At 46.9% G+C, this 24,504-nt stretch overlaps 4 protein-coding genes across 4 annotated transcripts; all 4 read left to right on the top strand.

Annotated features, from left to right (window-relative positions):
- Positions 1-794: 794 nt before the first annotated feature.
- Positions 795-1,493, top strand: TRIVIDRAFT_206729 (uncharacterized protein; the record flags this gene model as incomplete). Its single annotated transcript, XM_014094799.1, has 3 exons — positions 795-838; positions 1,028-1,280; positions 1,392-1,493. The coding sequence occupies 3 exons, from the start codon at positions 795-797 to the stop codon at positions 1,491-1,493; spliced, it is 399 nt and encodes a 132-aa protein (XP_013950274.1).
- A 7,997-nt stretch (positions 1,494-9,490) lies between these two features.
- TRIVIDRAFT_228004 (uncharacterized protein) lies at positions 9,491-9,868 on the top strand (the record flags this gene model as incomplete). Its single annotated transcript, XM_014094798.1, has 2 exons — positions 9,491-9,534; positions 9,646-9,868. The coding sequence occupies 2 exons, from the start codon at positions 9,491-9,493 to the stop codon at positions 9,866-9,868; spliced, it is 267 nt and encodes an 88-aa protein (XP_013950273.1).
- A 3,557-nt stretch (positions 9,869-13,425) lies between these two features.
- TRIVIDRAFT_18203 (uncharacterized protein) lies at positions 13,426-13,944 on the top strand (the record flags this gene model as incomplete). Its single annotated transcript, XM_014094797.1, has 1 exon — positions 13,426-13,944. A coding segment is annotated over one exon (519 nt), but the record flags the coding sequence as incomplete, so codon positions are not given.
- A 5,876-nt stretch (positions 13,945-19,820) lies between these two features.
- TRIVIDRAFT_228002 (uncharacterized protein) lies at positions 19,821-20,361 on the top strand (the record flags this gene model as incomplete). Its single annotated transcript, XM_014094796.1, has 2 exons — positions 19,821-19,861; positions 20,127-20,361. The coding sequence occupies 2 exons, from the start codon at positions 19,821-19,823 to the stop codon at positions 20,359-20,361; spliced, it is 276 nt and encodes a 91-aa protein (XP_013950271.1).
- Between the last annotated feature and the right edge of the window lie 4,143 nt (positions 20,362-24,504).

The following is a 24,504-nucleotide window of genomic DNA, read 5'->3' as shown; positions in this document are numbered from 1 at the left end:
TTGTACCTCATACGGCTGATAAGCACGGGTGTGTACCCAAGGCGCAACTACCGTAGCAGCTGAGCGACTTGGGTACTAAATCTAGAGTAGACGGTACACGTCCCATACGTATTCCTAGTATTCCTATCAAAATGGCAATGCCTAGACGTAAATGTAGATTCATGTAGTCTTGGTATATCGGTGCATGGGATTTCCGAGGTTATCACCATATTCTCAGGCAGGTGCGGAGTAGTGTGAACCTCGATACCACAAAGAAAGAGCTTCTGTGCTTCCTCACATGCAAGGTGCCTAGAGTAGGTAAGACTAAGAGTCAATAAGTATGTATACAGTGTGTAGACTTCTGGTTCATGCATACAGCCTAGAGCCAAGACAAGAGACAAAGTCTCCACGAGGCTCTGGGAAACGCAAAGTGCATGGGCAGTATGTCTGACAAAAAGGAGACATCGGCATCACGGCCCGTCGCCTGCCTAGCATACATAACATTTTAGTGTCGTTTTGACGCAACCGGTGTACAAGGGTCCCCGGTCTGCCACACCACGATATCAATCCTCTGCTTCTAAACATTTGACTACCTACCCGGAAACGCATCTGTGGAATATATACAAAAGCGCGTTTTGCTTTTTACCTATTCCTTATCTCAACATAAATAGCCAGTGATTCCATTCTATTATTTGCCGTTTCGTGGTCATATATCGGTACTTAATATGCCCTAGTCATCACCCAATAAGCCTTTTGGCCAAGCTTTACTACCTATCTACCTGGATTCATCTTAGAGAATTCAAGACTCGGCAACGATGCCTACTTCATCTACTGGTGCCATCTACAGTCCTACCAATGCGTAAGTGCATCCTGATTACAGTTTTTATTCTCATTATATTTTATATATCTTTATTCTACTCGGCGTCCCTGCCAAACCACGTATAAACGTTGTGACTATGCCCTGACCCATGACGCTCCATCCTTGGTCTCATTTGCCTCAACAAATATCTCTCAGAAGAACATATATGCTAATATAAACTTTATACAGGGACAACGGGCCTCAGGCCGCCTCCAGCGATGGTGCGAAGTTAGTCATCCTCGCTGGCATCCCCGACGATCCCAAATATTGCATGGATCGATTTCTCAGCGATAACAACGAAACATCTGCCGAGTATCAGCGTCCACCCATCGAATTTAGCCAGACACAGAGCGAAGACGAAGCAGAAGCCAAGTCGAAAACCCGTATCCTTGCCAAGTTGTGCGCTTTTGACAAGAAACTTGCCTCAACGAGTGGTCGGAATGTATGAAACAAGAGTTTGCCTTTTCATAAGCGCACCGAAGCTGTCAATATAGTGTGTGTGGCCATGGTAGCCTTCGGAAACTCTGAGTTGCTTGACTTTGGTCAATGATAGATAGCAAACAAATGTCTAGTGGAGCGCACAAATGTGATTCGCCAAGATACGAGAAGAATGGCAATTCTCGTATTGAGGGCTACTGATAAATTGGGAAATTGACCAAAAAAATTGACGATAGTATACTTGAGCTGCTTTATCTTCATTACAATATAATTTACTACGTTTTATTTCTGCAAATACCGCGCTCTGGAGGATGTACAGTATCACTGAAGCTGGCGTCGGTATGGCTAAAAGACCAGCAACGCGCACCCAGAGGAGAAATGTGAGAGGCTGGCTACCGATAAACCGGCCCCTTGATTTCTGGCCTGTCAAATGCTGGGCATCCGACAATCCGAGCGCCTTCATGTTTGGTCTGCTCAATAGCCTCGAGCTTGTCGAATTTGCCGAAACACGCGTAGAACCTCCGGGGTGCGGCAGGCGTTGCCGATTGGTGAGTATACGTCGATTTCGCTGAGCATAGATCTATTAAAGGCGCGTCCTCGAGGAGAGAAAAACGGCGTCCCGGTCGGAACGACCCTTGTCTCGAGGTCAATACAAAGCCACCTACTTTTGTCTAGCCATGGGAACTACCTAACTGTACTTTACTCGCACTGGTTGTGACGTGCGTATCAATACGTAGTAGAGATACACTGTTGATAAAGATGTCAAAAGCAAAGAATAGTGATTGAGGCGCCGTTGTGAAGCGCGCAAAACGCCACATGCAAGTAACGCGTGTGCATATGGCAAGGGACATCCGATCTTGTGGAGCTCAGAATATAATTGGTGCTGTTACGATGCGTCTTCATCCGCTCCCTGGTTTGGAAGTGTCAAGTATAACAGTTGGAAGTGCAAACTTCAATGGCAGCCACAGCAATTTGAACTGACCCATCTATTGGCCAACATACGCTCTTCCTCCTGAAGACTCGAAATTACAATCGGCTCCAAGATGAATGAAGAATGATAAAGGGGAATGCCTGTCTTTGTGGATGTTTGCAAATCTTGATCTCCAAGGTCAGAGTGAATTGATACGTAGGTACATGGGTCTGCTCTTTGTCCAAGTTTTGGTATAAATACGGCCGGAGGTCTCCAGTCAGGAAACAGTCGCATATCAATATCGCACTATCATCGCATCTACTACTAAATAGTAGACCTTGTGTCTTGTCTGTCTGCTATTCTTTGGCTTCCTTGCAACTACACTTCACCCAAAATGCCCAGTTCATCCACGTGCTCAATACTCAGTGGTAGAAATCTGTATGTACAAGACACAAAACATGCCATTGTATCAAGCTTCAAGATGGTCTTTGCTTGCGAAAAAAAAAAAAAAAATACACATAATTTCGTCACAAAACTTCATCAATTACTCTTCCTCTTTGTCATTGTTTGTATCTTTTACTTGCGACGATTATACATGTGCCTTGCCTAATGAAATTTAAGATCACAAAGCGACAAAGAACACCGCGCCGCCACTAATTGTCGCGCTCAACCTCTCCAGGTCCCTCACGATCCCACATACAACATGGACCGGTTTCTCCAACACAACGGCGATAAATTTGATAAAAACTACCAGCGGCCATTACCAGGACTTATGGAGCCACAAAATGAAATGGAGGCAGAAGAACGGATGTGAAGATTGCTGTCAAAGTTTAACGAGAAGTTTGGCCTGGGAGGAGGCGGTCCGAGCGACAACTAAATCTTTCATTTCATTTCAAGGCTTTGTTTTTTTTATTGGCGTTCAAAAAAATTATAAAATAATGACTTGGAGGACCACCTGTGTATTACAAAATGGGGACAAGACTTGTGATTTATGATGTTTACCAGAAGGTAGATAAACAATGCACTTACAAGTCTGCTCTTGGAGGCTACTTCAAAGCCATTATGCTGGCCACCAACGCTGCAGAACATGTCGACGGCTTGCAACGAGAGGTATCGTACAACACCGTAACGCTCCCTTGAGTTCGTCATTAGCCCGTCAAGTCCTCACCCAGCCTAATCCCGCCAGGCAGCCCGCCGGCTCCCGGTGAGGAAGATTGCGAAGCTGCATCTCCGTTCGCCGATAACTGGTACCACTAAGATCTTTATAAACAACAGCCTAGCTCCGACCAGAAAATCTCAACACCGGTCGTACACGAATTTTAGGTACATGTAGGCTGACAAATTGTTATCTGCCAATTCACAGGATCCTGCGCTGCTATACATGCCCCTTCAACTGTTGTAAGTGACTGTGGATTTAGATTAAGATGCATCTCTATGTTCACTCTGGGAGAAAATAAAAGTCTCAAATATTAACGACGCGCTCGTCTCGGTATACTACAAGTCGCATGTTGTCACTGAAGGACAGCGTTAATAGGTGGTTGCACTCTATGAGAGGAGCACTTTGTCACGATTAACACATATTTCTGCCCTGCACACACCCTCTCGACGCTTGGGCAAGCCTCAATACCACATTCGCGATTTAATCGGGGGACATCATCATCGCGAAAACCACATAGGTACCGAAGCGCTTGTAGCCAGAGTGCAAGATATTTCACTCGCTGCCCAAGCCGCATAAAAAACATCCAATTCCATCTTTACAGACGCCAGGGCCCCCTCTCCCCTTCTCGAGACAACTCCACTACCAGCCTTGGAAATACTCAATATCGATATGTCCCAGGGCGAAGAATGGATACTAGTCTTGGTAGTGGTGAATAATTAATTGTCGAGCTATAATTGTTGTGGGAGAGATAAGGCGAGGGTCACGAATGGTCTAAGGACAGAAATATCTTGCAAATATGTATATGAGCTTTCTAAAGATAAGGTCTTAACAAAAAGGAAAACAAAAGGCTTAAAATAGCGATATAAATACATAAGCTTAAAGGTGATTCATCATATGGATGAGTTGATAGCAAAGGCGGGGACCGTGGCCGCATAAGTAGGACGATGAAGTCTAGGATCATCGACGGGTAAGTCGACCGGTGAGCCATCGAGCCCACCAGGATGGATTCCACTTGCCGCTCGACCTGACCCGAAGCTAGGATTTTTTGGTATTGCGCGAACATGTCACGACACGACATGCTTCTACCCCGGACCCTTGTCATCAGGGTCGGCAGGGGTGTGCAGGACCTTGAGAGACCCCGGCCCGAAGGGCTCACAAGGAAGCTGACGAGGCGGCATGTTCGAGCGGCTCAGTTAATCGGGAATCGCCCGGAGGCGCTCAAAGGCTACAGCATAGCGCTATACTCGTACGGTGTTATTACATGTACGGAGAAGGCAAACCCTGCAACGGCTCGGCTCCGTATCCCCCTCTGAGGTATAGCGTGCATCACTCAGGAAAAGCAAGCCCGATATTTCTTCAAGGCCGATACTCCGGCTATGGCCAGAGAGGCCGTTGATGGCGGTATTTGGCTTGTTGTTCCTGTGCCAGCGGCAAATGCAGAGCATGGACACTTCAACTGTGGCGGAAGACACGATCATAGAAACCATTCAGTGGCCCATGGCTAAAGGAGACGAGCGAGCGTCAATATAGGGAAGTACCTAGATGCTTATCCCTCCCTTTGTAGACGGCGCGAGTCGAGAAAGATTGCATTTTGGACGGGAAAAGCTGACTCTCCTATGATGTAACAGGAGCACTCCTTTCTGGTAAGTACAGGTACTGTGCCATGTTCATCCAATCTTTGTAGAGCGATTCAAGATGACGGGTCTTCTCACGGAAATGTCTTGGCGGTAGGGGTGAGCTTCTGGCGCCAGTATCAAAGTAATACGCAGCAGACCTACATATTTAGTTCATTTAGTCAATGCCGAAGGGTTCGGTAAAGGCAACCATATCACATGGCGTTTAACACTCACGGCGCGCGACCCATTACCTTTAAAATCGAAACGATCAGATGATCATCAATTCGAACCTACTGGTGCCCAAGCAGCCCGTTAAGCCCCGAGAAAGATTTCTGATGACAACGCATTTCTTGTATTATTACTGAATCCTTTTAACTTCTTCTAGAAATAAGGGCTGAATTTAACGCCCCAGCACACGCGTGCCGCATTCAATTCGACAAGTGCCACGATTTCCAGTCATGTCCCTTATGGACCAAGCCCAACATCCCGTACATAGACACCTAAATTGACTCCATAACCAACCTGACCGAATTATGCGCTATTGCTGTCAGTGCATCTATACAGGCAGTCGGAAATAGCACGTCTTTGAGGCAAACACTTACTTCACTTTGATCAGTCATTAGAATTGATCATGGAATTTTACTTATTCGCATGATTGGCGTTTGAGCTAAATTGTTGATCGAATGCATCCAGACGAGCAAGTATCGCCGCCGTTTCTTCGACTTCGGCTGCTGCCGCATCCCGTGCGGGTATAAATGGTACGGGAGGGCGGGCATGATCTATATTGTCATTGCTACCGATGTAGCGATCAATGTTGTATGTGATGGTTTGGGCAATTTTCCCTCTGCATTGCCTGTAAGCAAGTGCACCTGTTCATGCGCATTGATGTATAATTGTAAGGCGCTGAGTACATGTATGTATTGCCGCTCAACGGCGGGGCAATGTAATAGGTGCGTGGGCATGTCTGACGACTATATGAGAGTCTAATGGAGCATATATCTAATGATGATAATAAAAAGGAGAAGGGATAAAATAAATCTAGAAGACTACCTACTCATTACTGCCATTATAAACAGCGTCGGCAGAAGTGGACGGCATCTTGAGAAATGTTATTGGTACACAGGCGAGAATTGAATAAGGCACGGTACATGGGCGAAGATTCAATGTGTCTGGAGTTTATGATGCACGAGAAAACTGGCTGATGCCCAGATGAAATATTGAGGGGAGGGGACCATTTTATAATGGGAGGATCGTACAACCTTCTTGGTCACCGTTTCTCTCAACGTAGGGAGTCTAGCATCAAATTTAGGCGTCGAGGTTGTGATTGCGCTGTCAATGCTTGCAGCTTTAGAGTTGGCGTGTTTGACACGGAACAGCTGGGCAGACTGCATGTAAGAGGGCCTGGACAGCGGCCGAGACGGAGGTCAAGGCAAAGGGGGAGTACAGACATTACAATAAACGGGAAGGCGTACAAAGTGGCGTCTCTCTATACAGCATATCTATTGGGTTGCTATTCGGATCCATCAACGACTTTAAGGGGCAGAAGCAGTGGGCCATTGTCTCTTTTTTTCCCTGGCGTTGCCGCTGGATGGGATTTTCTCTGCCACACGTACTGTAGCGCGGGATTACTCCGTACATGTACTCCGTACGTGCACACTCGTAGCTGCGCGTGGGGTGGGCCGGGACTTGCGCTGTGCAGACAGGACTTTGTCCGAGGCTTCGAGGCAGGCCACAGCCCAGAGGATCTAGCATTAAAGACAGAACGAACTGCTCGGTCAGGGACTATCTTACAGGCACCCCACCGTCTTAGTCATGCAGTTAAAGCCGAAAAGACAGCCCTCAGAGAAGAGGCGTCCATGTAAACACCGTCCTTCTTAGCATCGAGACGGTCTTTGTGTGTCCTTTTGGCGGGTGCTGATCGGATTCGCGCCGATAGCTGATGCTCTGCCATTCCCATCTTGGAAGTAATCAGCCGTTCCCGACATAGAGGCGTCCTCTAGTGCCCGTTTAGATGCCATTACCTCGACATCAATCTGCCATCCCAAGCATTAGTGGCTACACTGCAGCATGCGAGGTGGCGTCAAAATGGCAAAGTGGTAACACTCCGGAGTAAGGCTTCAACTACGCAGCTAGGCATCCTTGAAGTAACTGAAGGTGGCTTCGTCCTGATGTAGGGTGGACACGTCGGCATCTCGCATCTCATACCACCATTGCCTTCAATGTTCCTATGCCTTGCGAGTTGGCCATTCTGGTTTGGCTTTTCCGTATTACCCCGGCATAGGAAACGAAATCATGATCACAGGTAGAAGTGCGCCCATCAAATAGCACAATGCGCGGCTAGATTTGCCATGTCTTGGTGTGGAGGAGCGATGGCAATAAGGGTGTAGAGGAGCGATGGAGATAAGGTGTCGGTATAGGCACTGCACTTTGTGAGTGCCAGCGTCTGCTAGAGTTGCCAAGGCATGTCTATTCAACGAGCTCAATTGAAAACGCAGGATCCAATGCATAAACCAGGTACATATGCCCAGCCCGAAACGAAGACATGGGCTCTCGATTCGTGCGGTTACAATTGTAGTTTCTGGGCTTTTCTCCGACCTCCATGTGCATAATCTTCATCAGGCTTAATCCAGGATAAAAACCAAGTCTAGACCGAGTACACGAGGCTCGCCAAGTCCTTCATCAATCCCGAAGTTATGGTATCTAGCTGTATCCTGTCCGCCTTGCTCTAATTTTCCGCCTCTGCGCAAGGCCTGAACCTTGGATGCCACCTCGCGCAATCTACATTCCATCACAGCCTTTCTCTTTGTAAATATACCATGTCGTTGTTTAGCTATCCGGCATTAACCGAATGTCACTTGATCGAAGTCGATGAGACGAAGCTGGAAAAACCTGACCGAGCCAAAGTAGCAGCACAATGTGAACCGACGCCCCCGCAACCCACTACTATCACAAACGAATCCCGTAACTTTTGTAAACCCTCTGGTGTGAGAAAGACTTGATTGCGAGCCAGTTTGTTGTAGAATGAGTTCTTCGTCGAAGTCTCCAGCTTGCGCCCGCTTAGCAAAAGCAATTCTAGGCTATGCATGTATCACTACAACGCCGTCGGCTTAAAACTGTACCTACCTACCTATGAAGGTACATGGGTACCTAATGCCCAAGTTCAATCCCACTTGCACGTCTGTTGGTTTAGACCTACCTATATTGGTGTTGCGGACGGTTGCCGGTCGATGCCCGAACAGGGTCAGTTTTGGAGCCGCCGCTGCCCCTACTGCAGAATACGGGGAATTGATATCAAGATATGCAGCCCACACCATGAAAGCAACTTGCAAGTTAGCCCTGGGAATACTCCGGACCGGTGGATCAGACTAGATGGAATGGCACCGTCAGCGAAATGAATTAGCCGTCACCAAATGAAGGAGAGGCGTCCTCTAGTCCCCGCTTAGATGTCAGCCATCCAAAGGCAAAGTAGATAACAATACGGAGGAAGGCTTCAACTGCTCAGCTAGGGCATCCGTAAGGTTGTTGGGGGTGGGGTTATCGGCATCTGGACAAGGTGGTGCAATCTCTCATCGCTATAACCTTCTTTCGCCCTCCATCCCGATAGGTGCAACCCCATTTCTCCGTTCGCTGGAAGAATAAAAAGAAACAATGGGCAATCGGATCTCACAGATAGAAGTGCGCCGATCAAATGGAGCAATTCTGTGCAGCCAGATTTCCAATGTCTTGGCGTAGAGCATTAATTCTCGGCCATGTAAATATTACTGTAACACCATCAACTTAAAATCGTATCTAGATATATACGTAATGTAAAAGTTCAATCCCACTTACACGTGTGTTAGTTACTGCACCGCGCGTGTTTTTAAGGCGGGTGTATAATTTTATAAACTAAACCTGTATATATAGGAGGATGATAGCCTTCTAAGCTACAGTTCCTTTTATCGTGCTTTTAATATATTTGTATAAACTGATGAAAAGCAGGGCGTGAGATGGCCCCGGACAGGAGGCAATTACTGCTATAGGTCTAGAATTGCCTACCTATTTCGGGTGTCACAGACGGTTCATGTTGCCAGCCTGATGGCTCACGGCCCGAACAGGCACCCAAGGTCCGGATCCAGAGATGAGACGCTGCCTTCTTTTTAGAGCTCGCCGCCTCTTAGATGGGTTCTCGCGTGGCTTTTTTGCTGGTCGGGCTTATTTTTTTGCTATGATTGCGGCACCGATATTGCGGTCTACCCTTGGTGGTCAGTCAAACCCGGGTGCATATATATATTACGGCACGGCGCCAAGTTATGGACATGAATCTCGGGTGAAATCCCTTGGTAACCCAAAGGCCAACGCGGCGCCCTGCTTTCTTGTGTCTCTTTTCTCTTTTTGTTCTTTATATTCTTGTCCTTCCTCTTCTTGTCCTTCCTATTCTTGGTGCTCCCGGTGCACAAAGCACGTTCTCGCTGCCGCTATCCCCTAGTACCCAGCACCTAGTGGGGAATACTCTTGCACCAAAATAGGACATTGAACTTTTCTTGTCTAGAATGCCGTCCTCTTCTACTCACACCGTGCGCAATGGTTGCGATAAGTAGGTCATGGATATAGATTGACATTTTCGTTTGTCGTAACTTGGCTATAGGCCGCCGGTTGTTATGCTGCAAGTAATAACTGAAGTGTTCATGCTAATGTATTGGCACAGTAACACGAAGCCACACGCCGATACCAACGGCCGCTCCTCCAGCCACAGCTATCGCATCGATCGCTTCCTTGCTGATCCGGAGCAGCGCTGTCCCACAGAATTCGGCAAAATCCAATCTCCGGCCGAAGCTGAAGCTGCTGCCAAAGCCCGAATGATGGCGAGGCTGCGTGCTTTCGAAGCCCAGTTTGGCTCCAGTGGCAAACCTCCGGGCAACAACGTTTGAACCCGCGCAACAAGCAATTCGCCATTGGCAAATGCATACATCCATCAGCAAGCTCTTCAATATTCACTGCAGAGAAGATAATTAAAAGTTAAAGAACGGGGGGGCTGTATGGAAAAACAGGCGAGTTCATTTTTATTTGTGCTTGGTATATTGGCTCCATTTCTATTGAATGAAGCTGGTTGTTTAGTCTCTGGAACAATATATTGTAATAGGTTCAGCTATTCAAAAGGGATGATTGACGCCTCACAGCCTACCTACCTACCTACCTATGTACATGACTGCACCCTCCTGGTACATGACTGCACCCTCCTGGTACATGAATGCACCCTCCGTGTACATGACTGCACCCTCTTTACCTGCTTACCTGCCCGCCTAAACTGCCTGTGGCTTGCTCCATAGCGGGTCAGATCGCTACCACTATACGCCACAACCCCTCCTGGCGCATCATTAGACGAACTTCTTGACGTTGAACCTCGACAAATAATCATTTATGCATTTTTATAGTAGGCTAGTCTTCTTCTAAGAGTCGTGTTGATCGAGATTAGAGGCATGCGCAAGTGCTTATACGCCACAATTGAAGCTCCTCGCTGGTCTGCGCTTGTATCTTATCGGCTATGTAAATCTCAACATGCATTGCCCAGTTGGGCCGTTCCATCCAATTGCCCTTTTAAAGATCCTACGGAGTGCAAGTACGCCATCCAGGTTTTTAAAGGAAGACAAAGCCTCTGAACCCAGAGTTTCGGGTTTCAAGGAGAGAGAGCTGATGCTGCAGGCTGTACTAAGTCCGTGAGGATCCAAAAGGGAGATGGGAACATCATTTGTACCTGGAGATTCGAGCCTGGATACGGCAGGCCGAGCCTCTCACTAACCATTATTTCCCACATTTTGGTACTCTAAATTCCGGCCATGGTCACCAGAAGGGTCGTCGAGGCCCTGTACGTCGCTGGATTCACCGGCCAGTGAAATTCATGGGAACCAAGCGCGCGATGATACAAACCATTAGTTGTTCCAAAGAGTGGGAAACTGCCCCGAGTCTCGGTGACTAGGACTTCAGCCAACAACCAACCATCTCACCACCTTGGAGTTCAATCGATTTCGGGAGAACATTCCTATTTCAATGCGAAAGTGCTCACTTAATTACCTAGATAAGATGACTTTCGGGCCCCGCAGGGTTGCGGCTCCTTATTGCATTCAATAGCTGCCGGTGGCCAGCTGGGTTCCATCTCAGTTCCAATCTGCTACTCCCAGGCAGCTTTTTTTGAGTATACTGTTCAGGGAATTTGCCTCATCTATTTGTAAGGGAGAGTTCTTCACCCTTGTCGCCCGAGATGCTTCCACTGGATGTTCGCACTGACGAGGAGAACACTCCCCTCACAATCTAGATTTGTTTTACCCTGCAAAGCCGGGAGACGTTCCAAATGATAAATTTTAACTGCTGGCTAAACTCTGCTGGGGAGCATCATCCATTGCCTGTCTTGCCTGAGATATCAGCTAGTAATTTGGCATTTCTCTTGCGTCGCTCTTCCATATTTCTCGTCTGTTTGGCTTCATCTCGTCTGCTTCTCATTTTATACTCAAATCAGTGGGAAATTAACAATATGATATTGGGATCCGTTGGCAAAAGTCGGATAAATTTGTCGCCATCAAGATATGTGCTCCTAACATCGTGAAGAATGAGAGTCCACACGAGTCAGATATTTCCATTTACCTCTCTTCAGCCAAATCGCAACACTGCAGATGTGCCATTTTCATGTTTAGCATCGACAGAGCCACTTAAAAGCTGTCTGGTGGGGTAGGGATTACTCAACACGGCAATTGGGCAGCAAAAACCCAGGCCACAAACGTGACAAATGCAATTGGTTAGCATCTATTAATTAGGAACACATTTGCAATGAACATAATCCCCTCGAGCCACTGGGAGTTAATACAGGATTTAGCTAGTGTCAGGCAAATTTAAACGGCATATGATGGGTTTCAGAAGAGTAGTCACTATTACCCACAATCATAACAAATGAGTGGCATCCTCATCTCCAAGAAACAAATTAGATAAGATGACAAATATTCAGTAATCAAGTAATTGTTGTGTGTTTGTGGACTTTACATAATATCATAAAGATTACATTGTCGCAGCATCTGATTTCAAAGCATTGCATTAGTGATTGTGGAGACACTGAAAAAGAACTCTACATAGCAGACACATAGGTCGGAGGCCATTTCCTCAACTAGCCGTATATAACCACATAGCAGGGACCTACTCCGCGAGTTCCTACTGCTGCAGTGATATTCCACTCCATAGACCTCTTTCTTGCGGCAAGTCTCAATGGATTCGCAACACGCCTCTAAAATATTTGTGATTGGTGGCGCAGGTGCCCAAGGGATGCCTACCATCAGAAGTCTTGTCAGTGATAAGAAATATCAGGTTAGAGTTCTGACCCGTAACACATCATCTCGGCGTGCTCAATAACTGTACGAACTCGAAAACGTGGAATTGTTCGAAGGAACTCTAGCCAACGAGACAACGCTTCATAACGGTCTCCGCGGTTGCTATGGGGCGTTTATTAATATTGACGGGTTTAACACTGGCGAGAAGACAGAAATCTTCTGGGCAATTCGCATTTATTAAATTTCCCTCGAGGAAGGTCTCAAGTTCTTTGTATATGGGAACCATGACTACGCGCTTAATGCGCAAAAATCTTCCATTTCATCGGTTCTTGAGTGAGGCGTTAAGAGCATATGTAGGCTTTTTCCACAGGGAAACAGCCAAACCCAAAGCAATACTCCGTGATGCTGTTTAACAGATTGGTTTTCACAATCCCTCCCTCAAATTACTCATGATATGTTGCAAAGCGACACCTTCTACGAGATGTCCCCATGACCGATGTCTGGCTGGAGGTTGTGATGTGTATTACACCTCTCGTCGCCGGACAACTTGCGTATAGCCTCCACCTACCCTTTCCTCCTTTGAACTACGCAGAACGCTGAATTTGTAATATGTTTGCTGTGGCTTACAAAGACTCCATACTGTCATCTTAGAAAGGATTGATCGGGCCTCGTGTACTCCCATAATGCATGAGACGGTGATCGCCAACAGAAGATGGTGCTTCGTTGTGGGAACCGACTTATGCGGAACTCCCGCACAATTGCGGGGCCAGTCACGAAACAACAAGCATTATTTTGTGGGTGTTAGGGACCGATGCCCGTAACACCCACAAAATAATGTGGCTCTAACGAAGTACTATTACCCATTACCCAGCCAAGGGGGGGAGAAAATACACCACCACACATCACATACAAATTATAGTGGCTGTGTTTTCTTTCCACCACATGCCAGCTCGCAAATATGTCCGTTATTTCGACCTTTGGCTGTGCGGGAATTCCGCAGCTCAGCATCACCGTAATCAGAACCTAGTCATTCCTAAATTACAAATTTTAGACGATTTTGATCCGAGTATATAAAGTCGATATTGCATCTTCAGATAGGAGGCACAAACTACCTACACATATCCCAGACACATTTCGCTTCTGAACAAGTAAAGAACATGACATATTTCCCTTCCGATTTCATCAAAGTAAAGCAGGTTACACCAGCCTACTGGCGAGCGACCTTTTCGGATCCACCCTTGAATTTGATGAACGACCGCTTCTTTTCAGATTTGGCAAAGCTCCTTGATGCCATTGAAGCCTCGCAAGATCTTAAGGTCGTGGTCTTTGATTCGTCTGTCCCTGACTTCTGGATTGCACATTATGATGCTCTTGGGTCCAGTTATCCATGGGCCGAGAACGGTTGGTGGTGGAAGAGCCTCCTTCGGCTCGTCCACGCTCCCGTACTCACGGTTGCTTCCATACGCGGTCGAGCTCGAGGCGGAGGCAGTGAACTCGCTCTTGCTCTCGATGTTCGATTTGGTAGCCTTGAGCGCGCCATTATTTCGCAGTTTGAAATCACTACCGGCACATTGCCAGCCGGGGGTGCACTGGAGTGGCTCCCGACTCAGATCGGGCGATCTCGAGCCTTGGAGGTGGCAATAGGGGGACAATATTTTCCTGCGGAATTGGCAGAACGATACGGACTTCAAAACATCAGTTGCGGTCAACCTTACGACACGTATAACAATCACCTGGTTATCCCACACGTCATCATCGATAGGAAGATAGTCCCAAATATTTGGTTCCGGCGTTAACAGAACATGATCGGGGTATCCCAACCGGATACAACTAAAAATATCTTGATTAGCCATCTAATGCAGTTACAGGACTTGAACATGGGCCAGGAGTAAAATAGACCAAATGTACACTTACCGTTCAAGGACTAAAATAGCCCACCAGGTACGACGCCTCTCCTCAGCTTCATCAAGAGAGAGCGTCTGTACAGTTTGATGAGAGGCGTTGTGCAGACCAAGCGCGATACCGTACTTGGCACAGGATCCTGTCGCGAGATACGCTGCTGGATAAATCGCATGGCCCAGTTCGTAATAGGCCAATAATACTTTTGCTTGCAATGCCTGTAGCGAGAAATTGCCCATATCTTCCAGCTCATTGCTCAGTCGTCTGGTGGCTGCATAAAGTGAGCTTCTTGGCTCAAAGTTTTCACTATCAGCCGAAGTCGTCAGCAACTTCATGCAGCATAGAGTTAAGACGATTTCAGGTTGACGGGCGGCTGAGGAGGAAATGATATGTTCGTGGCACTTCCTCTCTGATACGATCGGTAGCCACTTATGCACAGTTCGAAATAACTCAGATGTGAAGGAGCGAATAGAATCCTCTTTGCCTAGCAGACAATTTTGTCGGACAAACTGTGCCACAGGTACTGAATGAACAATTATGTGGTCCCTTGCGGTACCATGTAACCTAGACTCTAGGAAGCGTGCTGCGAATGTCAAATCATGATTATATACTTGTGTCTTTGGCACTTTAGGCCTTGGGTTTGCAATCGATTGTTGTTCTAGCGGCAATGCGATTGAAGGTTTTCTACGCCGTCGTGCTCGAGAGCTTCTGCGATTATAAACGCACTCTATGCGTTTCCTATATTCTCCAGCGTCAATTGACCCATACACGATTTGAATTTGCAAGTGATCTACGCTATAGCACACCTGGAGCATAGCTGGCATCCCAGAAGTTGCCTATCACACCTTCGCTTCCCTATCCGACATGCTGAACACGCAAATAGCGCAAACCCAGAAGATTTTGAGTTCTCCGGTAGAGTACTCAACAAATGCGACGTCGGATTCATCGGAAATCGGAATTAGTTGTGGCGGTTATCCGATGCTTGGTTGTCTTCACGCTCGACTGAGGCTTTGGGGAAGAGATGTGGTTGTTGTGGATGACAGGCGTTTAAGCTGAGGCGGATTGCCTCTGGCTGGTGGGCGTAGAAGAAGCTTGACAGTTACAGAGTGATTACTGAACAAAAACGGCGTCGCTGGGGCTCGTGCGCACGAATGCTTAGTGCGAGGAGAGAACCGTGGCTTGTCTTCGTTGGCTCCCATCTCAAAGCCAGTTCTGGGTCGTTGTTATAAAGTCCCACGAACCGGTAAAGCCATCTACGGATAATCCGCATAGCAGCTACTGTGTTGTACTCGTCTAATAGCGGTTGTCTAAAGCCCTCCCTATCAGCGATCTGTTCAGTCACCTAGTAATGTTCCCTCTGCCCTGTATTCCCTTATGCCTGAAAGGGCCGTTAAAGATTATAATTGGACTAAATGTTCCTTTCGCATAAAGAAAAATATTCCATGCGCAATATTGCACTTATAGCGGCCGAGGCAAAAATGGGCGAAGGCCATTTGAACTATTCGGAGCGAGAAAATATCACTTTAGATGTGAAAGATAATAGTCTGAAAGCATTTTTTCAGGCAGCTTTAACGGAAGAAAATGCGCCGCGGTTTTCGGGCTCCGCGTTCTAACAAAAGTGCTGCTCTTGCTGGATCGATACACCCCATTGGCCAGGGCGCAATTCACGTCACCGATGCTTCAAATATAACGCTGAGGGTCCTCGTAATACCAACTTGCGTTGACGTATCGCTAATTAATGTTAAATACGTAATCATTTGACCAGCGAAGCTGAGCACAGTCAAGTCGAAGAGGAGCCCCAGTAAAAGATGGCAAAATGTGCGATGACGAAAATAGAACACAAAGTCTGCCACGAATCTCTTAAGCATGCCCCCGATTGACCACCGAGAACCTTGGACTTAGCCGTCACCAAGGATTGTTCCATTGGTATATTTTCCTGTGCGCTTAAGTTCCTACAGCTCTGGCGCATGTAGGCGTGTGCTATGGTGAAGTATTCGATTATAAGCGAAGTGATATCCATTGATAAGTTAACCAAGATCGCGGTTTAGGAGGAAGCCTATCGATTAATGCAATTCAAAGGGCCCAAAATATTTGCAAAATGCAGGTATATATGTCGTAGCTGCACCACGATGGTTCTGAGCGCCTTTGGGTCCATCTCCGTAACAACAACTACCTGCGGAGAATACTAGTAAGAAGAAAAATTCAGTGACTATGCAAATCTAACCAGCCTTTTTCAAAGAAACTGGATTCATAGTTGCGCACAACTTTTCAAGGCACACAAAGAATGATAAGAGACAGATCATACCGCTGTTCCCCTATTGTCTTGATGATAGCCAATGGCAAGGATATGAGAGATTACACAAGTGACTCTGACAACCAGCCGTTGGAGGATTGGTAATGACAATACTTGATATTAAAGGAGGGAATTTATTTGAATGGCAACAGCTTCACTACATTCAAATGATTGCCAGTATCGATGTAGCGCCCTATAGCTCGTGTAAAATGATTGCAGACGGCCCCGTGCGCGAACGCATAAAGAGACATAAGCAACAAGGTGCCAGGATAAATAGTCGCCAAGTCATGACACTGCACCAGATTCGAAGCGGAAATTCCGTGTTGACGGGAAGTGAATTATATAGAGTCGTTCACCAATTCGAGCGGGAACATGATACTGTGGCGAGGAGGCTTCATCCGCTCGGTCATTAAGCCGTGGAGCCGTCTCGTCAGATCGATGAGCATGTTCAACAGTTCTCGAGCTCATATGCAGGACTGTACATCACTGACTATTTTGAGGCGTCTGCGGAATACTGCCCAGTTATCCTCAGCGCGAAATCGTGTGGAAGAAAGAGTAAATGTGCAACAACAGAGCCCAATCTGCTACCCCCCTCAGCGTCCTCCATCATCTCTCATACAACATTGATCACTTCGTGGAGATCTCCCAGAAGTCAGCCAACGAAGACCCACTACCATCTAGAATTGGAGTGCCAAGCTCGGCCGAAGCGGAGGAGCGTGGGAATTTTATTGGATTCGTTTGACGCTGAGTTTTACTCGAGCGGCAAGCATCTTGTTAAATAAGGATCGGTGAGGAAACTCGGCTACAGATTCGCACTAGATGAAAGCTGGTATCCACATGGCGAGACATTGGTATGATGGAAATAAACGTCATCCATCAATATCTCTTGGAACACAATTATTTGTAAAATGAATGTGTAAAGTGCGAATTATTCACGAGAGCCTTGGTACCAGATAAAGCCTGCATGTTAAGCGGCTCCAGGACTGCAGACTATGCGCGCGCATTCGTAGAACCAATTCAAAACGGTAGAGAGCTACAGCCTATAAATTTGCATTAAATAAAACTATAGGCTTGCTGAAATAAAAAATATTATGCTGCAAGGTCAAACCACCAGAGAGGCAATGCAACTACCAATCATGTGTAGATATGACTGTTGCTTATGTTGACAAATTGAGCCCAGTGACCAATTGTAAGAACACACATGTATGATCTGAGACCCAAGTCCAGTTAAATTGCTGTAACTGACACTAAGAGATTAGCCATCGTATGTTCCTTGGAGAACCTTGAGCGGCTGGATCAGCTTCTCCACGACTATTACAAAAGCGACTAGAATGCCAATCCAACTTCAAGAGCTATATACTACACAATAATGAATAATTAATCTAAGCTCTATCAAAATTTGATCCAAAAACTCACCAGTTGCCCCTCAGGGCCAGCCGATCCCACATAATCCAGGGAGATTGTCTCACCGCCAATCGGCCGCCACATCGAACCAGTATTCATCTAATCTGGGGCATCTGGGTATATTATGGACCCAGCAAAAGATATTCTTAGAAACACTGCATCAGTTACATCAGGCATGCATTATAGATCACTGAGTTACCACGTGGTTTGACGTCGAACATGCATGCATGCCTGTGCTTCCTAAGGCTCCTAGATTCGGGCGCGGTGGGGTTGTGCGAAGCATTGCACAGCATCTCGAAATACAAAAATTGGGTGTCTTCGGGATAGGTGTATACATTGATGTGTTTATGTACACGCCTTTACCCCAATGGAATCGTTCCAATGCGGTTGGATGCTGCCTCTGCGTCAATGGCGCAGGTGGGTAGAGGCCGCCCAATACCATGGGTTTTCTCAGATAGTTCAATCTGGTTGAAACATAGCAAATTAAATATCGGCGCTATTAATTAAGGCTAATAAGACATCGGTTGTCGACAGATCCCGCACAGGTGCGTGTACATGCAAATGTTAGCCTTGCGTCGCGTAGGTGCGCATCGCCACGCGATGTGCGGAGTACCGCCCCTCTGCAACACGTGCTTTGTGTGTCATGTAGGGCAAGAATTAACTTCATTTTAACCTACATAACTTCGTGGTTGACAGTATTCATATAACAGTGCAACCAGAAGATGGCCGGGTTGCCAGTATCAAGACTCCAGTAGAGAACTTAGGTGTTGTGCGGCTAAGCCCACTGCTTACAAACATGGAACTTGTGAAAGGTCCAGGTTGTGCAGTGCTGCTTATACGAGTATGCACAAAGAAATGTTCTAAGTGTATGCACAATAATGCTTAGGTAGTTAGCCAAGGTTGCCATGCCGTCAAACTTGTCAGGCTAATTTGGAGGTCAGGAGGGCGCGGCACATATGGTACATTCCGATACACTCTCCACGCACCATCTACACATCAATCAACGGTCAAAGCACCTATCAGATTACCCATCAGTTTTGGGGCCATATAGGTTGTTCCAAGTCTTTGTATGTACACATAAAGGCGTGAGGCGTAAGGCGCAAGCGCAAGGCTCCTCCGCTCTGACAGATGTTACATATACTGACCTAACTCAAACGAGGGCACTCCCTACCTGCAGTTCTAAACATACCTAAGGTACAGTAATAAAAGCCAGAAGTATAGCCATGTAGCTTCCAAGTACTAAATCAAGGCGCCTACCTTGTAGCACGCATACGCTATGACGGGATTAATTGCCGCTAAGGCCGGGAGTCATCTCTGATGCCAGCCACGGCTATTATGTACTTTAGTTTTCTCTATTGTTTTCGGGCAAATCACCTTCAACTTGAAGATATCAGCTTCCTCGCGACATCTATCCATTTACCCCTCCTACCTTGCATCAGATGCACAGTGCTGCCGCTGCAGGTGGCATGCGAATTAAGGCGACTGACTCCATGTATCCATTCGCTCTAAAATATTGCCTCAAACGCGGGCCGCTTCTTTGCCTTTTCACTTAGGTAGCTACGTTGGGTATTTATTTCTCCTCCCAATGATACTCGTTGCAATACATGTGCGCCTATGCAAGTGAGCCCCCTCATTATGTGGCACAATAATCCCCTTCTCCCGGACGAATGACTGGCCTCGCATACTGACCATATAAGGCGTTTAGCATTGCTGTACAATAATATGTACATACTCTGGTGCACATCTCTTACGCAGCCTCCAACGGAACGATACAAGTATGCCTTGTTGGAGGGGCGGGCAGACGAGCAACGTCCCCTCTCATGACGATTACCTCAATAGGTATTGTAGCCTCTTACCGACTCATATATATACTTAACAAGTTTTTCTGATTCCCTTCTAAAACCTATTTACCTTTTTTTTTTTTCTTACAATCACATCCAAGCCACTATTCATTGATCTGAGCTGCATACGATCATGTCATCGCATAACCATAGCACGCACAAACCTGGCGAGAAGTAGGTGTTTATTCAATACTAATTCTCCTCTTGCACCTCTCAAAGTTTCCTACGTTTGGAGTTGACTTCCCTTCGGGAGTAGAGAGATGCTGTATATCTCCACTACCAGCGTTCCGCTACGTAGACAGATCCCTTTCATCGTCCATCTCCTTCTTTTGTTACCTACTTCATGGCCAAGCACTATCATTTTAGTGTACAATTATGTGTATTATGTATACGGGCTGGTGTACTCTCCATCATTTAAAAGTTACTAAAACGGACATAGCAGCCAAACCATCGACTCAAATGCCGAGCCTCCGACGTCTGATCCCGAACAAATATCAGAAAAATACAATTATTGTATGATGCGCTTTCTTAGCCACTCGCAGACCACCGAGGAACGCTCGCCGCTTTGCTTCAGGAAAGCCGAGAGCGAGGAGGAAGCGAGAGCTCGTGCGCAGACTCGGCTGAACGCTTTCGATGTGCGATTTGGCTCGAGTAACAATCCTGCTCCCAAATAAGAGTAGGAGAGTCGAAATGCAGAAGATCATCTAAAGCTAGTAAGCCATTTAGAGGAATGTTCACAAGGACAGCCACGGAGTACTTGGAGAATTTCTGGCAAGGCGCTACGGTATTTACTGCTTTACGGGTGAGAGATGAAAGGACAAGGATGAGCAGGGAAATTGTCTTTTGGTTATTTCTAGGTATTGCATTTTTAATCTTGATTTCTATTCGAAATAGTGTGAAGACTACCCCCGAGAATTGAAACAGGTCTTGCTCACCGATTCCCTTTAGCTGCTAGGTGCCAAAGTGAGAACATAGCAATTGCGGACAGCCAGGTGGCGAAGTGCTTCCTTTAGACTCCCTCAATAATGTTAGTAGTACTACATTTTCACTAGCATCCTGACCTTAGGTACCTAGGTAATAGGAGTGCCTATCTGGGCAGTGTAGGTAGGACATGTCTCCATAGGTACCACACGTACGCCTCGGGAGGATGGCTTACCACCTGATTCGGTAGTCGTCCAGACTAATGTGTACCTGCCTAGTACCTCCCTAGTAGCATGCATGTACTGTACATAGACATAAAGTACCTGCCTAAGGCGGACATCTGTTCTGACTAGAGCGGAGAAGCCCCTGGATCAACTCATCCATGACAGCTCGCAAGCCGGCTTTTGTTGTTCACACTACCACTGACAGGTAGCAAGACAACCAGCGCATCTGGAAATCAAATAAAAATTACGACATGGAGATTGTGCCGCTCTTGACATGGAATAGCACTCACTGCCTGAGCCGCACTCACGTCTGATTCTCCAGAGACATCAATCTCACTCTCACCTGCTCAGACATGCGCAGACCCCGCAAGCAGGAGTGCGGCACATGCACTAAAACTCCTGGTTGAACATACAAACTCGTATACATGTCGGCTCCAACATAGCGGCTATCACACTCCCAACGGATGATCACGGGCTGGGCTTGGATACTTATGTAGCTTAATGCGGTGTGATAACGCGATCGGTCTACCAGTTGACGGGCTGCCTTTATGCTCTGCCCGATCTCATTTGCTGTTAGCTATGTATCCAGAGTCCGCTCGCTGGCCACGTCAACAACGTGCCAATCCTTTTTAGCTCAAATGTATTGTTTCCCAAGTGCGAATGATCTCCCCTACACCTTCGTGGATGTCATTTTACGCGCCGGCACATAACACCAAGTGTGCGAATACATACGGCCGGCGACTACTCTTTTCGATTCCGCTATTAATTATCACGGACCGTACACATATTGATACTCTCGAGGAATGAGACGTTTGAGAGTTCTTTAGCGGCGCCACTAGTGGTCACGTCTATGGGCATGGATTGTCCATCCCGCAGAGCCTCAAGCTAAACAATTGAAGGATAGCTCCTCCGCCCATCAACATCTTATTACTACTACATTTCTCACTGCCGGGCTACCCGATCTTGAGTCGACATTTAGACCAGACCAATTGCGCTTGCATTGCCCGAATAGCTCACTGTGACTCTGTGCAATTCCCACGCCATCTCCAATCAGCATCATTCATCTACAAGACACGTACTTGTATATGTGAGGGAGAAGCGGTCAGCACAAAAGAGGGGGGATCAGATCGGCCCCGATTTTACCTTCTATTCATTTGTTTGGACATTAGTTGGAAATCGACAGCGCCAACTGAAGAAATCGAGAAAGACTTTCATCAGTCCTATGACTTCAATCAAATGCAGAACCGACCACGTCCTGCTATGTGCTGTCTCCCGTTGACAGATGTCAGATTAGGTACTTGCATTAGAGCTTGCCATTTGCCGTCGGGCAGCGTCAGCCTCCGCCTGAACTGATTTCCCGAGACGCTAAACTGCTGTGCTGGACAAAGTATCCGGATATTTCAACAGAGTACAATCGGCGGCGTTGATAATCTCCCAATCTCCTTGTTCCAAGCATACCCATAGCGACAACAGATCGCCAGCGACTATGCCATCATGGTGGTTTCTTTGTCCACGTCTGCATGCTCATGCTCTCCTCCCCTCCTCCACCGCCCCCTTTTCTCTCGCTTCTCTCAGTGACTTGGTCTTACTCTCCTTGAAGTTGTTGGCAAATCTTTGTCGCTGTCCAATTCTCCTCAAGAGTTCAGTTCCGGGTCGTGAAAATTTTCGCTTGTGATAGCCGGCTCCTCATCAAAAAATGTCCTAGAACACGTAGCCAAGTACGTGTCGATGAGGGTATTAGTGCCAGCTCTCTAAATCCGCCCAGCCAAGCGTGTTTTCCAGTCTCCACTGTGACATCCCGAACAAGAGGCTCCACGAGCTCTACCACTCAATGACATCTTTCAGGTGGTCAGTTGTTTGGATTGACATTAATACTCATCGCACACAAGTTCCCGTTGTAGAAGACAGAAGGTCATTGGGATCAAACCCTAACTAGATAATCTTCAGCCTTTTCGTCAATCTTGGATCGAGTATCGCAGGTTCGTTCTAAATCGCACAAAGAACCTTCAATCCATTGATGTGAGCAACTGAGGACAGAAAGTCAACCAAGTGAAACTAACGGGACAAAATCGGGTACAACGGTGACTATCCGAGAGTCTTCTACTGATGAGAGAGCCCCACTCATCATCATTAGTTTGTCTGGATGTAAGAAATCTCGGAAGCTTCTCCATGAGAGAAACGGAGATTGATGGCTCTTCTCCAATGGTAATCCGTATCCAAGGTCGTTTATTTCTTCCAATGAGTGAACCATCTAGCCCGTCGATGCCGGCGACTGACTAGCTGAATTCTTCTTGAATAGGTACGGGGCAGATCGGACAACCAAGTAGTGACACGTCCCTTTCAGGCACACGTAAGTGAAAGTAAGGTTAAGGTAGGTTTCAGGTGGTCAAGATCAACAAACATGTGGTAAATCTAGGCCAGAGTACAGGGCCACTTGCTACTCTCGCTGTAAGTACTAAACTTGAAAGGTGCAACGCTGATTCCACCTTTATTAGATCGAATCTGAAGCCAGTCAATGGTCATCAATGTAATTTATTTCGTTAGATAGATTCCATACAATTCTTCATTCTTAAAAAAGAAGCGAGAACTTTAGAAGCAGAATACCAATAATATCACAGTCAATTCAAATAGGGGGGAGGGGGCTTCAATCCCATCCGCTTGTTGTTGGGTGAAGGAGCCCAGGACTGAGAGATAGCATCGCGAGAAGGCGCCCACTGAAGCACTTCCATAAACGCTAATCGGTTCGCGTCCACACCCGGATAACTTTCAAAAGACTTTCAGCGACTTCCTGTGACTTTCAGGACTTCCACCCTTGTGGAGTTCAACTAGAGGCGTATGTCTAGCCAAGTTCGCCTGCTCAGAGGCCTCAAGTCATGGGCTAAGGTATGAGCTGGCCACGGATCCACCGATGCAATGCCTAGCTGTCAACCTAATCACTTGTCTGCCTTGGTCCAGACTAATATAATGTGCCAGGTATATGGTCGATCGGCCGCAAAGGGGGGCGGGGAAGAGAAGCCTCTTCTGTCCTGCTGGTTGCCTTTCAAATGCCCAACTCGGCTTGCACTCTATTTGACAAATCTTCGGGACTGCCTATCAATCCTAATATTGTTTGTTGTCTTCTTTAGCTCATACCTTGTTCAAAGCTTGAGGGACAATTGTCTAGTCCCTCGATTCAAACTCGCTAAAGAAAAAGGCAACCAAGGCAACTCACTACCGCGGGAATCAGGCCATTTTGTCTTGCCCACCCGCCTGTGGCGTACATAGACTGAGTAGGACGCAGCTATTCTTTTGAATTGCCATTCCGCTTCTGGCGATGAAGGATCGTATTGCATCTTCTCGGGAGGTCAGGAGGGAAAGGCTGTACTTCGCGGCGATCCGCGCACGATCCAGATATCGAAATTGGTCCGGCATTGTGAGCTAGGTCACTCGCAAGGCACAATAATGGTGCATGTACAGTCGTACATTCGTATCGGGATTTCTATCAAGGCGGCCCGTGTCAACCATTGAACGACCTCCAAGTATTCCTCACGCCCCAACTTGCGCGCCATCTTTCTGCCTAGCTCTTATAAGTCGTTGCGTTGTTCCATCTTCGCATAATTTGATAGCAGAAAGTTGCTGCCTTTAAGGTAGATTCAGTAGCGACTCAATGGCGGCGAGGTGTGACTTCGTTGA

The sequence above is a fragment of the Trichoderma virens genome, assembly GCF_000170995.1.
Source record: "Trichoderma virens Gv29-8 chromosome Unknown TRIVIscaffold_91, whole genome shotgun sequence".
Taxonomy (NCBI): domain Eukaryota; kingdom Fungi; phylum Ascomycota; class Sordariomycetes; order Hypocreales; family Hypocreaceae; genus Trichoderma; species Trichoderma virens.
The sequence above is the reverse complement of the archived record's forward strand: the minus strand, read 5'-3'. Positions and strand labels throughout refer to the sequence as shown.